The 12722-nt window shown below is 45.4% G+C and overlaps 1 protein-coding gene across 6 annotated transcripts in view; it reads right to left on the bottom strand.

Moving 5' to 3' along the window:
• LOC110511301 (protein spire homolog 1) overlaps positions 1 to 12722 on the bottom strand; it is a 72809-nt gene that overhangs the window by 15565 nt on the left and 44522 nt on the right. Inside the window, exons 8-14 of one of the 6 annotated variants that reach the window (XM_036970942.1) lie at positions 11852 to 11981; positions 11006 to 11047; positions 9133 to 9180; positions 7944 to 8107; positions 4682 to 4781; positions 3830 to 3972; positions 2922 to 3086 (exon numbers count right to left, since the gene is read on the bottom strand). In XM_036970942.1, coding sequence (XP_036826837.1) covers positions 2922 to 3086; positions 3830 to 3972; positions 4682 to 4781; positions 7944 to 8107; positions 9133 to 9180; positions 11006 to 11047; positions 11852 to 11981 — 792 coding nt within the window. The remainder of the gene's footprint in view (positions 1 to 2921; positions 3087 to 3829; positions 3973 to 4681; positions 4782 to 7943; positions 8108 to 9132; positions 9181 to 11005; positions 11048 to 11851; positions 11982 to 12722) is intronic. The other 5 variants (XM_036970955.1, XM_036970948.1, XM_036970965.1 and 2 more) reach the window with 5 other exon arrangements.

Below are 12722 nucleotides of genomic sequence, written 5' to 3'. Positions count from 1 at the left end.
ACAATGGATACACGTGACTCCTAGGAAGTGCAGCGTTCTCCAGAAGGTTTATCACGCAGTCCTCTCGACGATGAGGTGGTAATTGGGTCGCCTTCTTTTTACTGAAGGCGATAGCCAAATCGGCATATTCAGAGGGAATGCGCACGGTGGAAACTTGGTCTGGACTCTCCACCGTAGTCGCACCAACGGCAACTCCTCTACACCTACCTGAACACTCCTCTGACCACCCCTTAAGAGCCCCCTGTCGCCAGGAAATCACCGGGTTGTGTTGAGCTAACCAGGGAACCCCCAACACCACCGGAAACGCAGGTGAATCTATAAGGAACAGACTAATCTGCTCCTTATGATCCCCCTGCGTTACCATGTCCAGTGGCACCGTAGCCTCCCTAATCACTCCTGACCCTAATGGTCGGCTATCTAATGAGTGCACGGGGAAAGGTTGATCTACCGACACCAGGGGAATCCCTAGCCTTAACGCAAGCCCACGATCCATGAAATTCCCAGCTGCGCCTGAATCGACTAGCGCCTTATGCTGTAGAGAGGGAAAAAACCCAGGGAAAGAAATCAAAACATACACATGACCGACAGGAGGCTCTGGGTGAGTCTGGTGCTTACTCACCTGGGGTGATCGAGCAGTGCTCCGCCTGCCCTCCCGACTCCCAGACGAGTTCCTCCAGCACCGGTCTGACGTGTGCCCTCGTCGACCACAACTGGTGCAGGAGGACACTCCTCCTCCGGTCTCCCTCGAAGCTGCCCCTCCTAATTCCATAGGGATAGGGGCAGGAGGGCTGGGAAGTGGAAACGACAGGGCCTGATCCGAACGCCCGCGAGCAGCCAGCAGATTGTCGAGACGGATAGCCAAGTCAATGAGCTCATCCAGTGTGCAGGTGGTGTCCCGACATGCCAGCTCCCTGCGGACGTCCTCCCTGAGACTGCATCTGAAATGGTCGACCAAGGCCCTGTCGTTCCATCCTGCTCCTGCGGCCAAGGTCCTGAACTCCAGAGCAAAGTCCTGAGCGCTCCTCGTCTCCTGCCGCAGGTGGAACAGCCGTTCACCCGCCGCCCGACCCTCTGGTGGATGGTCAAAAACAGCTCGGAATCGGCGGGTGAACTCTGGGTAATTATCCCTCGCCGAGTCCGGGCCATTCCATACTGCGTTGGCCCACTCGAGGGCTCGCCCAGTCAAGCAGGAGACGAGGGCGCTCACGCTCTCCTCTCCAGAGGGAGCAGGACGCACGGTAGCCAGGTATAGCTCCAGTTGAAGGAGGAAACCCTGGCACCCAGCCGCCGTTCCGTCATACTCCCGTGGGAGTGTCAACCGCAGAGCCCCGGAGCCAGATGTGGTCGTAGGAACAGGAGGTGCTGGAGAAGGGGGTGCTAGCGATGATGTGGGAAGACCACTCCTCTCCCATCGATCCATCCTCTCCATCATTTGGTCCATGGCAGAACCAATCCGATGGAGCACGCTGGTGTGGTGGAGGACTCTCTCCTCCATCGATGGGAGAGGAGACGCGGCTGCTCCTGCTGATTCCATGGGTGTTGCGGGATTCTGTCACGTATTAACAAGGTAGGTGGAATCAAGCGCAGAGAGCAGGTGCAGTGAGTCGATAGTTTATTCTCCGGAACAAACACTGAAAACCCGAAAACAGGGTGAAATAATCCAACACAGGATTAAGATATATCGGAGCAAATAACACAATACGTATTCACTAAAATACATGAAACCAAAACAATCCCGCACGAAACAAGGGCGGGACAACCTACTATAAATAAGGACGTCAATAAACTAAAATACACACAGGTGAAACTAATAAGACAAAACCAACAGACAAACGAAAAAGGGATCGATGGTGGCTAGTAGGACGGTGACGACGACCGCCGAGCACCGCCCGAACAGGCAGGAGAGCCAACTTCGGCGGAAGTCGTGACAGAATGGGCCAAAATTCACCCAACTTATTGTGGGAAGCTTGTGGAAGGCTACCCGAAATGTTTGACCCAAGTTAACAATTTAAAGGCAATGCTCCCAAAAACGAATTGAGTGTATGCAAACTTCTGACCCACTGGGAATGTGATGAAAGAAATAAAAGCTGAAATAAATAATTCTCTCTACTATTATTCTGACATTTCACATTCTTAAAATAAAGTGGTGATCCTAACTGACCTAAGACAGGGAATCTTTACTAGGATTAAATGTCAGGAATTGTGAAAACTGAGTTTAAATGTATTTGGCTAAGGTGTATGCAAACTTCCGACTTCAACTGTATATTCAACAGTACCCCAGGTCTATTGCTGCTGCTGCAATTACTGGTCATCCTGCTGTTGTTCCAATAATGTTTCTGAATAATGTGTCTCTATTCAAAGTTTTAAAAAATTGTACCCATCTAATGTTTCTCATTCCCAGAAGAACCATTAACATACTGTGATTCTAATGCTGCTGCGGCTCCTGCTGCTGATCTTATGACACACAGAGATACAGTGGGCTGCATTGTCTCTGGCCCAGAGACAGGGAGGGAGGGGAGAGCCTAGGGAGTATCAACAATAACAAAAAACAGGGAGTTTATACTTGCTACTGAACAACAGTAGGTTATATACAGTATACACAAAATGAAGGACTTAATTTATCTAGAGCATTGTTTTAATTGGCAGTGGCTCGCTAGGCTACATGATGCTTGCAAGCACAACAACTATAACTATGGTTAAATGGAGGAAAGCTGAGTATGATGAAATGATTGGTGCGCCAGCGAGGGATGCTGTTGACTGTCAAAATGCATAATGACAATCACACCTAAACTGAAGAGCTTTCTATGAAAACAGCAACAGTCCTGGGCTGAGGGATGGGTCTCTAGGAAAGCAGGAAGCATTAGAAGAGATGATGATGAACTACGATGCGCCAGCAGGGACATAAGGGGCGACTGGCAAACCTTGACAGGCTTTCTTCCCCTGCACAGAGCAGACAGGGCAGACCACACCATGCCCAAGACAAACACCTCGACAGGGTAGGAGCTCCGTAAGGGGTGGAGGGTGGAGGGAGGGGAGTGGAGGAGGAGGGGGGTCCAGGGGAACAGATGATGGGCTATCCTCCCGACCTGAGAAGGACAAGGGTTATAGAGGGGGATGGAGGAGGGGGAGAACAGGGGTTATAGAGGTGTATGGAAGAGGGGGAGGACAGGGGTTATAGAGGTGTATGGAGGAGGGAGAGGACAGGGGTTATAGAGGTGTATGGAGGAGGCGAGGACAGGGGTTATAGAGGTGTATGGAGGAGGGGGAGGACAGGGGTTATAGAGGTGTATGGAGGAGGCGAGGACAGGGGTTATAGAGGTGGATGGAAGAGGGGGAGGACAGGGGTTATAGAGGTAAATGGAAGAGGGGGAGGTCAGGGGTTATAGAGGTGTATGGAAGAGGGTGAGGACAGGGGTTATAGAGGTATATGGAGAGGGGGAGGACAGGGGTTATAGAGGTGTATGGAGGAGGGGGAGGACAGGGGTTATAGAGGTGTATGGAGGAGGGGGGGGGGGAGGGGGAGGACAGGGGTTATAGAGGTGTATGGAGGAGGGGGAGGACAGGGGTTATAGAGGTGTATGGAGGAGGGGGAGGACAGGGGTTATAGAGGTGTATGAAGAGGGGGAGGCCAGGGGTGTGTGGGGGAGAAGAGGTGGGGGGATTGGAGGTGGGGTGTTAGGAGCATCTTACATCACCGAACAGAAAGAAGAAGGAGGCTGATGAACACAAGACAAACTGACACACTATTCAGGAACCAAAATGTCCAATGTGCTCATTTTCTCCAGATTGATAAACTCTTCTCTTTTCCTTGTTCTCTTCTGTTACTCACCAGAGACTTGGAGCTCTGTCTGGATGGGGGTATGAACTGCCGTACATTGGTGGGTGTTTCCTTCTCAATGGAGTGTCTCCTCTGGGGGGCCTGCCTTCTCTCAGGCTGGGGGGTGGAGGAGATGGGCAGGAACATGGGTGGAGCTGGGGGTGGGGGGAGAGAGGATATGTGTGATATACTTTTATATAGTACTGTAACCCTTATATTACCAGTTAAGTTGACTGAGAACACTCTCTTTGACAGCATTAGTCTCAGCATAGAAGAGCTGTCAGGTGAACAGCTAAGAGCTGTGAAAGCATAGAATTACATATAGAATTCTAGGATCTCCATGATAACTTTAACAATAGCTTCATCGCCTCCCGAGTGGTGCAGTGGTCTAGGGTACTGCATCCCAGTGTTAGCTGTGCCACTAGAGATCCTGGTTTGAGTCCAGGCTCTGTCGCAGGCGGCCGCGATGGGGAGACCCATGGGGCGGCACACAATTGGCCCATCGTCATCCTGGTTTGGCCGGCAGGGATGTTTTTGTCCCATTGGGCACTAGCGACTCCTGTGGCGGGCCGGGCGCAATGCACGCTGTCACGGCCGCCAGGTGATCCTCCAACACATTGGTGAGGCTGGCTTCCAGGTTAAGCGGGCATTGTGTCAAGAAGCAGTGAGGTTTGGCTGGGTTGTGTTTCGGAGGACGCATGGCTCTCGACTTTCGCCTCTCCCGAGTCCGTACAAGAGTTGCAGCGATGAGACAAGACTGTAACTACCAATTGGATACCACAAAATAAATAAACCCTAGCTTCATGTCCATACCCTGGTTGAACTCTAACCCCAACCCTAACTCTGGCCTTCTGGTCAACTCACTCTTCCTGCCCAGTACAGACTCTGGAGATGTGTCATCTACCACCGATGTAGAGACACTGGAGCTACTGGCTGACCTTCGACCCCCAATGGTGATGTCATCCTGTAGGGGGAACAACAGAGAGCAGTGCTGTAGGATGTACAGTTGAAGTCGGAGGTTTACATACACCTTAGCCAAATGCATTTAAACTCAGTTTTTCATAAATCCTGACATTTAATCCTAGTCAAAATTCCCTGTCTTGGGTCAGTTAGGATCACCATTTTATTTTAAGAATGTGAAATGTCAGAATAATTGTAGAGAGAATGATTTATTTCAGCTTTTATTTCTTTCATCACATTCCCAGTGGGTCAGAAGTTTACATACACTCAATTAATATTTGGTAGCGTTGCCTTTAAATCGTTAACATGGGTCAAACGTTTCGGGTAGCCTTCCACAAGCTTTCCACAATAAGTTGGGTGAATTTTGGAATTTTGGCCCAGAGCTAGGAGACCTGTAACTGGGTCAGGTTTGTGGGCTCATTGCTTACACACGCTTTGTCAATTCTGCCCACAAATGTTCTATAGGATTGCGGTCAGGGCTTTGTGATGGCCACTCCAATATTTGACTTTGTTGTCCTTAAGCCATTTTGCCACAACTTTGGAAGTATTGTCATGACGTTGGTCTGGGGGTAGGTTTATGACAGTCATAAATACCTCTTTCCCCCTTTTTCTTCTCTCTACCCTACTGATGATACATTGGGAAAACCCTTGGTTAACATAGAGATTCTGGGAACATCAGAAGGTGGGGGGGAATGAACTATGGTAATCCGACCAATTGAACATATGCAGTGGTACTTAATGAATATGATGTCAGTTCGGTTGTCATCTGAGACATTCTCATCAATGATAAGATGACAGTGGAAAGTCTACACATCAGAGTTATCGGCTTCACATGGAATTGTTGTTCAATTTAAATGTTTGAATATGAAATTATTCGTGATGGGATGAAATGTGATTTTAGATTCTAAAATGTGAGATTTGGGTTTTCATAAGGCTCTGCTCAATCAGTGGCCCGCCCCTGTGAAGGGACATGGGCTATAAAACCTTTCAAACACGACCTCCTCTCCCTTCCTATATAAGCCCTTGACGACAATATACGACAATATACCTCCTGTTCCGAGGATGTGAGGACGACGGTCCGATGTCAGAATGGTTCAGATAATAACTACAGAACGAAGCCAACATCAGCGTGAGCTTTGGTTGCGAATGGTATGAACTTTGAACTCTTATTCACTACAGAAGTGATACCTCCTAGCCGTTGAGTTAGCAACAGCCGCTGCAAACGAGGGTTAGGAAGGAACAGACTGAGTATCCCGTCTATCACACAACGACGTTACTACAACGTGTCCAGTTGACAACCAGAGACATTCTTCAAAGGACAAAGGACTCGGTTGGGCAACACGGCCTTCCATCTACCACCAACCTACCGAAGCGCAGCTCAGAGTAAATATTTATTGCATTTTCCTTTTCCAAACGGGCGGTAATTTAGAATGCATAAGATTCTGTATTTACGATAGCACAGCTTCGCCCTTTGTTCCTCAGTCTTCCTGCTCTTTCACTCAAACCCAGCCCTTTTTCTTTTGTGTAACCAGCTGTCAAATCTGTTCCTCCCGCTAGGGACATTTTCCTTTATGACGTCATTTGTAATCAAGTTATGATTTAATTATGTGTATGTGTAATTCTGTGTGATTAGTTAGGTATTTAGTAAATAAATAATTAAACCCAATTTTGCATTGCTGATTCAACTTGTTAGCCAGGGTTCGTGCAGATAACCAAGAATTTACAACTTTCAGATGAGACTGAATTATGATGATAATTAATATTGACTGCTATTGATGTAAAATATTGCTAGGTCTTTAAGAGTTTATTCGGAAGATAACAGCTCTATAAATATTATTTCGTGGTGCCCCGACTCTCTAGTTAATTACATTTACATGATTAGCTCAATCAGGTAATATTAATTATGGATAAATTATTTTATAGAATAGCATGTCTTATCACAACAGTATGCTTGGGTTCATTGTCCATTTGGAATACCTATTTGTGACCAAGCTTTAACTTAACTGATGACTTGAGATGTTGCTTCAATATATCCACATAATTTTCCTATCTCATGATGCCATCTATTTTGTGAAGTGCACCAGTCCCTCCTGCAGCAAAGCACCCCCACAACATGATGCTGCCTCCCCCATGCTTCACGGTTGGGATGGTGTTCTTCGGCTTGCAAGCATCCCCCTTTTTCCTCCAAACGTTACGTCATGGTCATTATGGCCAAACAGTTCTATTTTCGTTTCATCAGACCAGAGGACATTTCTCCAAAAAGTATGATCTTTGTCCCCATGTGCAGTTACAAACCGTAGTCTGGCTTTTTTATTGCGGTTTTTGAGCAGTGGCTTCTTCCTTGCTAAGCGGCCTTTCAGGTTATGTCGATATAGGACTCATTTTACTGTGGATATAGATACTTTTGTACCTGTTTCCTCCAGCATCTTCACAAGGTCTTTTGCTGTTGTTCTGGGATTGATTTGCACCTTTCGCACCAAAGTACATTCATCTCTTGGAGACAGAACGCGTCTCCTTCCTGAGTGGTATGACGACTGCATGGTCCCATGGTGTTTATACTTGCTTACTATTGTTTGTACAGATGAGCGTGGCACCTTCAGGCATTTGGAAATGCTCCCAAGGATGAACCACAATTTTTTTCTGAGGTCTTGGCTGATTTATTTTGATTTTCCCATGATGTCAAGCAAAGAGGCACTGAGTTTGAAGGTAGGCCTTGAAATACATCCACAGGTACACCTCCAATTGACTCAAACTATGTCAATTAGCCTAACAGAAGCTTCTAAAGCCATGACATAATTTTCTGGAATTTTCCAAGCTGTTTAAAGGCAGAGTCAACTTAGTGCATGTAAACTTCTGACCCATTGGAATTGTGATACAGTGAATTATAAGTGAAATAATCGGTCTGTAAACAGTTTTTGGAAAAATTACTTGTGTCATGCACAATGTAGATGTCCTAACCGAATTGCCAAAACTATAGTTTGTCAACAAGAGATTTGTGGAGTGGTTGAAAAATTAGTTTTAATGACTCCAACCTAAGGTTATGTAAACCTCCGACTTCAACTGTATACTGATGTCAACTACCAGAAGACACTCACACACACACAGACAAATGCACATGCGAGCACAAAACACACACACATACACACACTTACACACACACACTTACGTCAGAGTCGGAGCTGTCCAGTTCTGACAGGGTAGGCGCTTTCAGCCTCTTCCTCTGACATAAGGCCTGGGCTCCACCCTCTGGTGTCCCTGGCCTCCCATTGGACAGACTGCTGAGGGTCATGGTGCTGGTAGTCTTCCTGCGGCCATCAGGGCTGGACACATCTGGACAGAGAGGTTGTCACAAGAAGACTGATCAAACAGAGGACAGCTCAAATACCCTAACTATACTGAACGCTGCAGATAGAAATGTCATGAATAGAGCTGGGAACAGAATTACCAGCTCCACATGACAGACAAACATATCTATTCTATGTGATACATTTCTATTTTAGTGTTCGGTAACGTTGCACAGTCCTGAACAGACCCGAGGGGAACACACCAGCGGTAGGGAGGAGGGAGTGTGAGTTGAGGAGAGATGGAGAAGCAGCCTGGTGTTACACACACAACATGGATTCTACTTTCACTACCCTTTAAGACCTGGACTGAGCAGGATTCTAATGAAACCCTAACCCTAGCTGACTCCCTCCCTCCTAGCCTCATTGACAACTTCTCCCCCTAAGAAAAAGATAAATAAAATAGGGAGGGAGGGGTGACAGAGGAAGGGATGGAGAAGAGAGTGCTGGAAACAGCAGATAACAGCAGATCAGTAGCAGAGGCAGATCTGATCTATGGATGCATTGAGGCCTTGCCAAGCTCTCTCTCTCTCTCCGTCTCCCTCTCTCTCTTTCTTTCTCTCTCCTTCTCTCGCTCTCTCACTTTCTCTCCCTCTCTGTGAAAAGGAGAGAATGTGAATACCTCTTCTGGAAAAAGTCTCAAATATGACCTCATTATCTCAGTGGGAGGCCAAGGCCCTCCTCCTGTACTGCTGTCCTGGAGCTTCTAAACCTGCCTGCCTGGGACAAGACTGACTGGTCCTAGGATCCAGGTTTAAACTAGAGCAGATTAAACATCCACCATTTGTGGCACTATGCTCAGTGTCAGTCAAAAGTAAAAACATTGTAAAGCACTGGTTTCTGTAAACTATATTTGTCGATATAGTATAATTCAGTCTATTTTAGTCGAGGCATAAGCAGTAGTGTTAGGATACAGCCAAATAGGCAGACAAACGAAACAGGGCTAACATTATGTGTTGCAGCACACAAGTTGCTAGTCACATAAACAGAGCCAAACCACTCCACATACTTTACCTTGACGTGTAAGGATCAACTGTGGAGTGCTGTAGTATATGCCTCCACCTAAAAGGGAACACTTCCTTAAATATGATAGGACAGATTGTACTAATGGTTTATCCCTATCCCCAAACATAGCCTGTCATTTGACTGGTATTGGAGAATCTGGCCACAAAGTAAGGGGATAAGTACCCAGCTGCAATGAAGTTCAGATAGCCAACCATCACATACACACTCACAAACGCACGCACGCACAAACACATACACATAACACACACACACACATTAAAACTTCACAACAATAAATTGAACCAACTAGTTGAGCAAAGGGTAAAATTGCCTCCGATGTGATGAAAGACGCTGGGATCAGTGGGAGAAATGTCAAGCACAGCCAATCTGACTTGTAAAAGTTCAGATACTCTGCCCACAACAGGAAGCGTTGACACATACAAGAGTAAGAGTGTAGATTATTATAAATTATTTTCAGTGTCACCAATGTAAATTCTTTGGCTATCTATCTCACTAGAGGATGTGATGACATTTTTGGGTAACCACTGCAGTACAACCTTATAAAACAGAAGGCATCCTCTTCTTATCTGTTTTAAAAACAGCCATATACTGTAAGTTAATCAGAAGTGCTAAATGACCAATGCAGGCGATGTTGGAGATACACTGATGTCTTTGTGAGAATGTGCTTTTTTGTGTTGAATAGAGCTGGGAGCCGACAGGTGTGTGTGTGTGTGTTCTGCATGTGTGCGTGCGTGTGTGTGTATGTGTGTGTGTGTGACGACAGCTCCTGTCTACGCTGCTCTCTGATCCCACCTCTGATTAAATTCTGCAGACTCACTTTCCAAGATTAACAACTGCTTCGTGTGAGGAGGACCGTCATTTTCTAGAAAACCGAGGAAGGTAGTTATGCACGTCTTGGTTGTTTGTAATGTGAATTTCTGAGTAATGGAGTTCTTTAGCTAAGGCAACTCTTTCTCTGATTTATTTTAGTATGGAAAAGAAAAAGGCCCAGATGCAGAATTCTATTAATAGATTATTCAGTGGGAGTTTGAAAGGCAGGAGCTCTGTTGTCTCTACTGGCTATATGCTACTGACTTATCAATATCAAATATGTTTTTAACATACTGTAGGTTTCATTCCAAGCGCAACAATAGACTAGAGAAAAATGTAGGAAGATCTAATTAGTTTCAACTAATCCCAGCATTTTTTAACATTTGAAGTGAGCATTACTCAAGCATTTAGACAAGGAAAATACTGTTTTACAATTCCTCCTGAGGGACTGAGAACAATGAGCACCAGCTGTGTGGAGATGCAGAAAAACAGCTGCTTTTGACGTCAGCAAGTGTGCCTTCGAGAAATAGTTCATTATCAGAAATGTACTGTAGTGACAGGCAGTGAATAAACACGTTGGCCTGTTTGAGTCACATCTACCTCATTCTTTTTCACAACTGCCTATGGTATGTAAGGCTACATCTAACTTTACATTATCCCGGGGCTTAGTCTGAGTAGATCATTAAGCCCTTCCACATTCCATGCGGAGATTCAAAAACAAGTGTCATAATAATTTAACTAAGGTTCAGAATGATTGAAAGATATGCTGAAGTTGTCTATGAGTGAGTTGCTGATGTGAAGGAAGCCATCAACCTCGACTCTTGCGCTTGACAGTTCTCATCCTGACCAGTGTCTGACATCCTGACATCACAACCAGAGAGCACACTGCTGCGGTGCAGAGCCAACCAAGCCAACCATCAACACCACCACGGAAGCATGAAGAAGCATGAGATGAGAGCATTAATGTGCGTGCTGTAGCTTGGGCAGATGGACAACAACCACGATAGATAGAGACGTAAAGAAACAGCCAGGTAACCGGACAGATCTTTACCTGACAAGTCAAAACTTTGAGACATGCTAAGAGGCCGAATTACTGCAAGAGAAACAATGATGGTGTTACAGAGTTATTAAGCTGTCCGTAGGAGGAATACGGACGGAAGATATATATGAAGTTAGCAAGAAGAAAGACATCATCTGCCGACATGTCTGGCAGCTGTCCGTAGTGCAGGACAGTACTGTATGTTAGAAAATGTACAATGATGAACGTAGTCAGTAGAAAGTGCATAGCCAATGGTGAGAAATCATTAACATAATAACTAAATAAAATACATTCTCTTTTCCGATTCTAAGGTTTGGTTTGGTTATAGTCAATACAGGTACTTAGCATAACACCAGACAAGATGTATGTTTAAGCTGTATTACAAGCAGAGCTGTAACGCCAAACAGCACAGGCATCCAAGAACAGTAACTTGGCTGGGTGGAAACATTGTTCAGACCAATGAAAGAAAGTATGATTCAACTTGTGTCTTTCATTCATGCCAGTGCCCAGCACCCGTGAAGGTGCATATCACAACATACTTCAACTTCTCACAATGAGTGTGTGTGTGTGTGTGTGTGTGTGTGTGTGTGTGTGGAGTGTGTGTGTGTGTGTGTGTGTGTGTGTGTGTGTGTGTGTGTGTGTGTGTGTGTGTGTGTGTGTGTGTGTGTGTGTGTGTGTGTGTGTGTGTGTGTGTGAGAGAGAGAGAGAGAGAGAGGGAGAGTAAGAATGTAAGAATGAGAGAGAGAGCGAGAGAGAGAGAGAGAGACAGAGACAGAGAGAGAGAGAGAGAGAGAGAGAGAGAGAGAGAGAGAGAGAGAGAGAGAGAGAGAGAGAAAGACATAGAGAGGTGTCACTCACCCAGCCTGCTCCTGCGGATCACATCAGGAGAGACAGGTCTCAGTTTCCTCTCAGATTTGATCTCATCCAGGATCCTCTCGTGCAAGGTGGGGGGAACCTGGGGCTGGGGATTCAGCTTCCTGGCTGCTGCCTACACACACAAACGCAAGCACGCACACACACATGCACACACACGCAGATACATACATGCACTCACACTGAGTTATGGGCATCAGAGTTATGGACTTCAGGCCTTTCACCGCTGCCTAATAAACCTTAAGTACACTGTCACTTTACCGTTAATATCACTGTCACTGTACTGTTAATATCACTGTACTGTTAATATCACTGTCACTGTACTGTTAATATCACTGTACTGTTAATATCACTGTCACTGTACTGTTAATATCACTGTCAATGTACTGTTAATATCACTGTACTGTTAATATCACTGTACTGTTAATATCACTGTCACTGTTAATATCACTGTCACTGTACTGTTAATATCACTGTCAATGTACTGTTAATATCACTGTACTGTTAATATCACTGTACTGTTAATATCACTGTCACTGTACTGTTAATATCACTGTCAATGTACTGTTAAGATCACTGTACTGTTAATTTCACTGTACCGTTAATATCACTGTCACTGTACTGTTAATATCACTGTACTGTTAATATCACTGTACTGTTAATATCACTGTCACTGTTAATATCACTGTCACTGTACTGTTAATATCACTGTCAATGTACTGTTAATATCACTGTACTGTTAATATCACTGTACTGTTAATATCACTGTCACTGTACTGTTAATATCACTGTCAATGTACTGTTAATATCACTGTACTGTTAATATCACTGTACTGTTAATTTCACTGTACCGTTA

This window comes from Oncorhynchus mykiss, chromosome 3 (assembly GCF_013265735.2).
Source record: "Oncorhynchus mykiss isolate Arlee chromosome 3, USDA_OmykA_1.1, whole genome shotgun sequence".
In the NCBI taxonomy this organism is placed as follows: Eukaryota; Metazoa; Chordata; class Actinopteri; order Salmoniformes; family Salmonidae; genus Oncorhynchus; species Oncorhynchus mykiss.
This window is presented reverse-complemented; position numbering and strand designations above follow the sequence as displayed.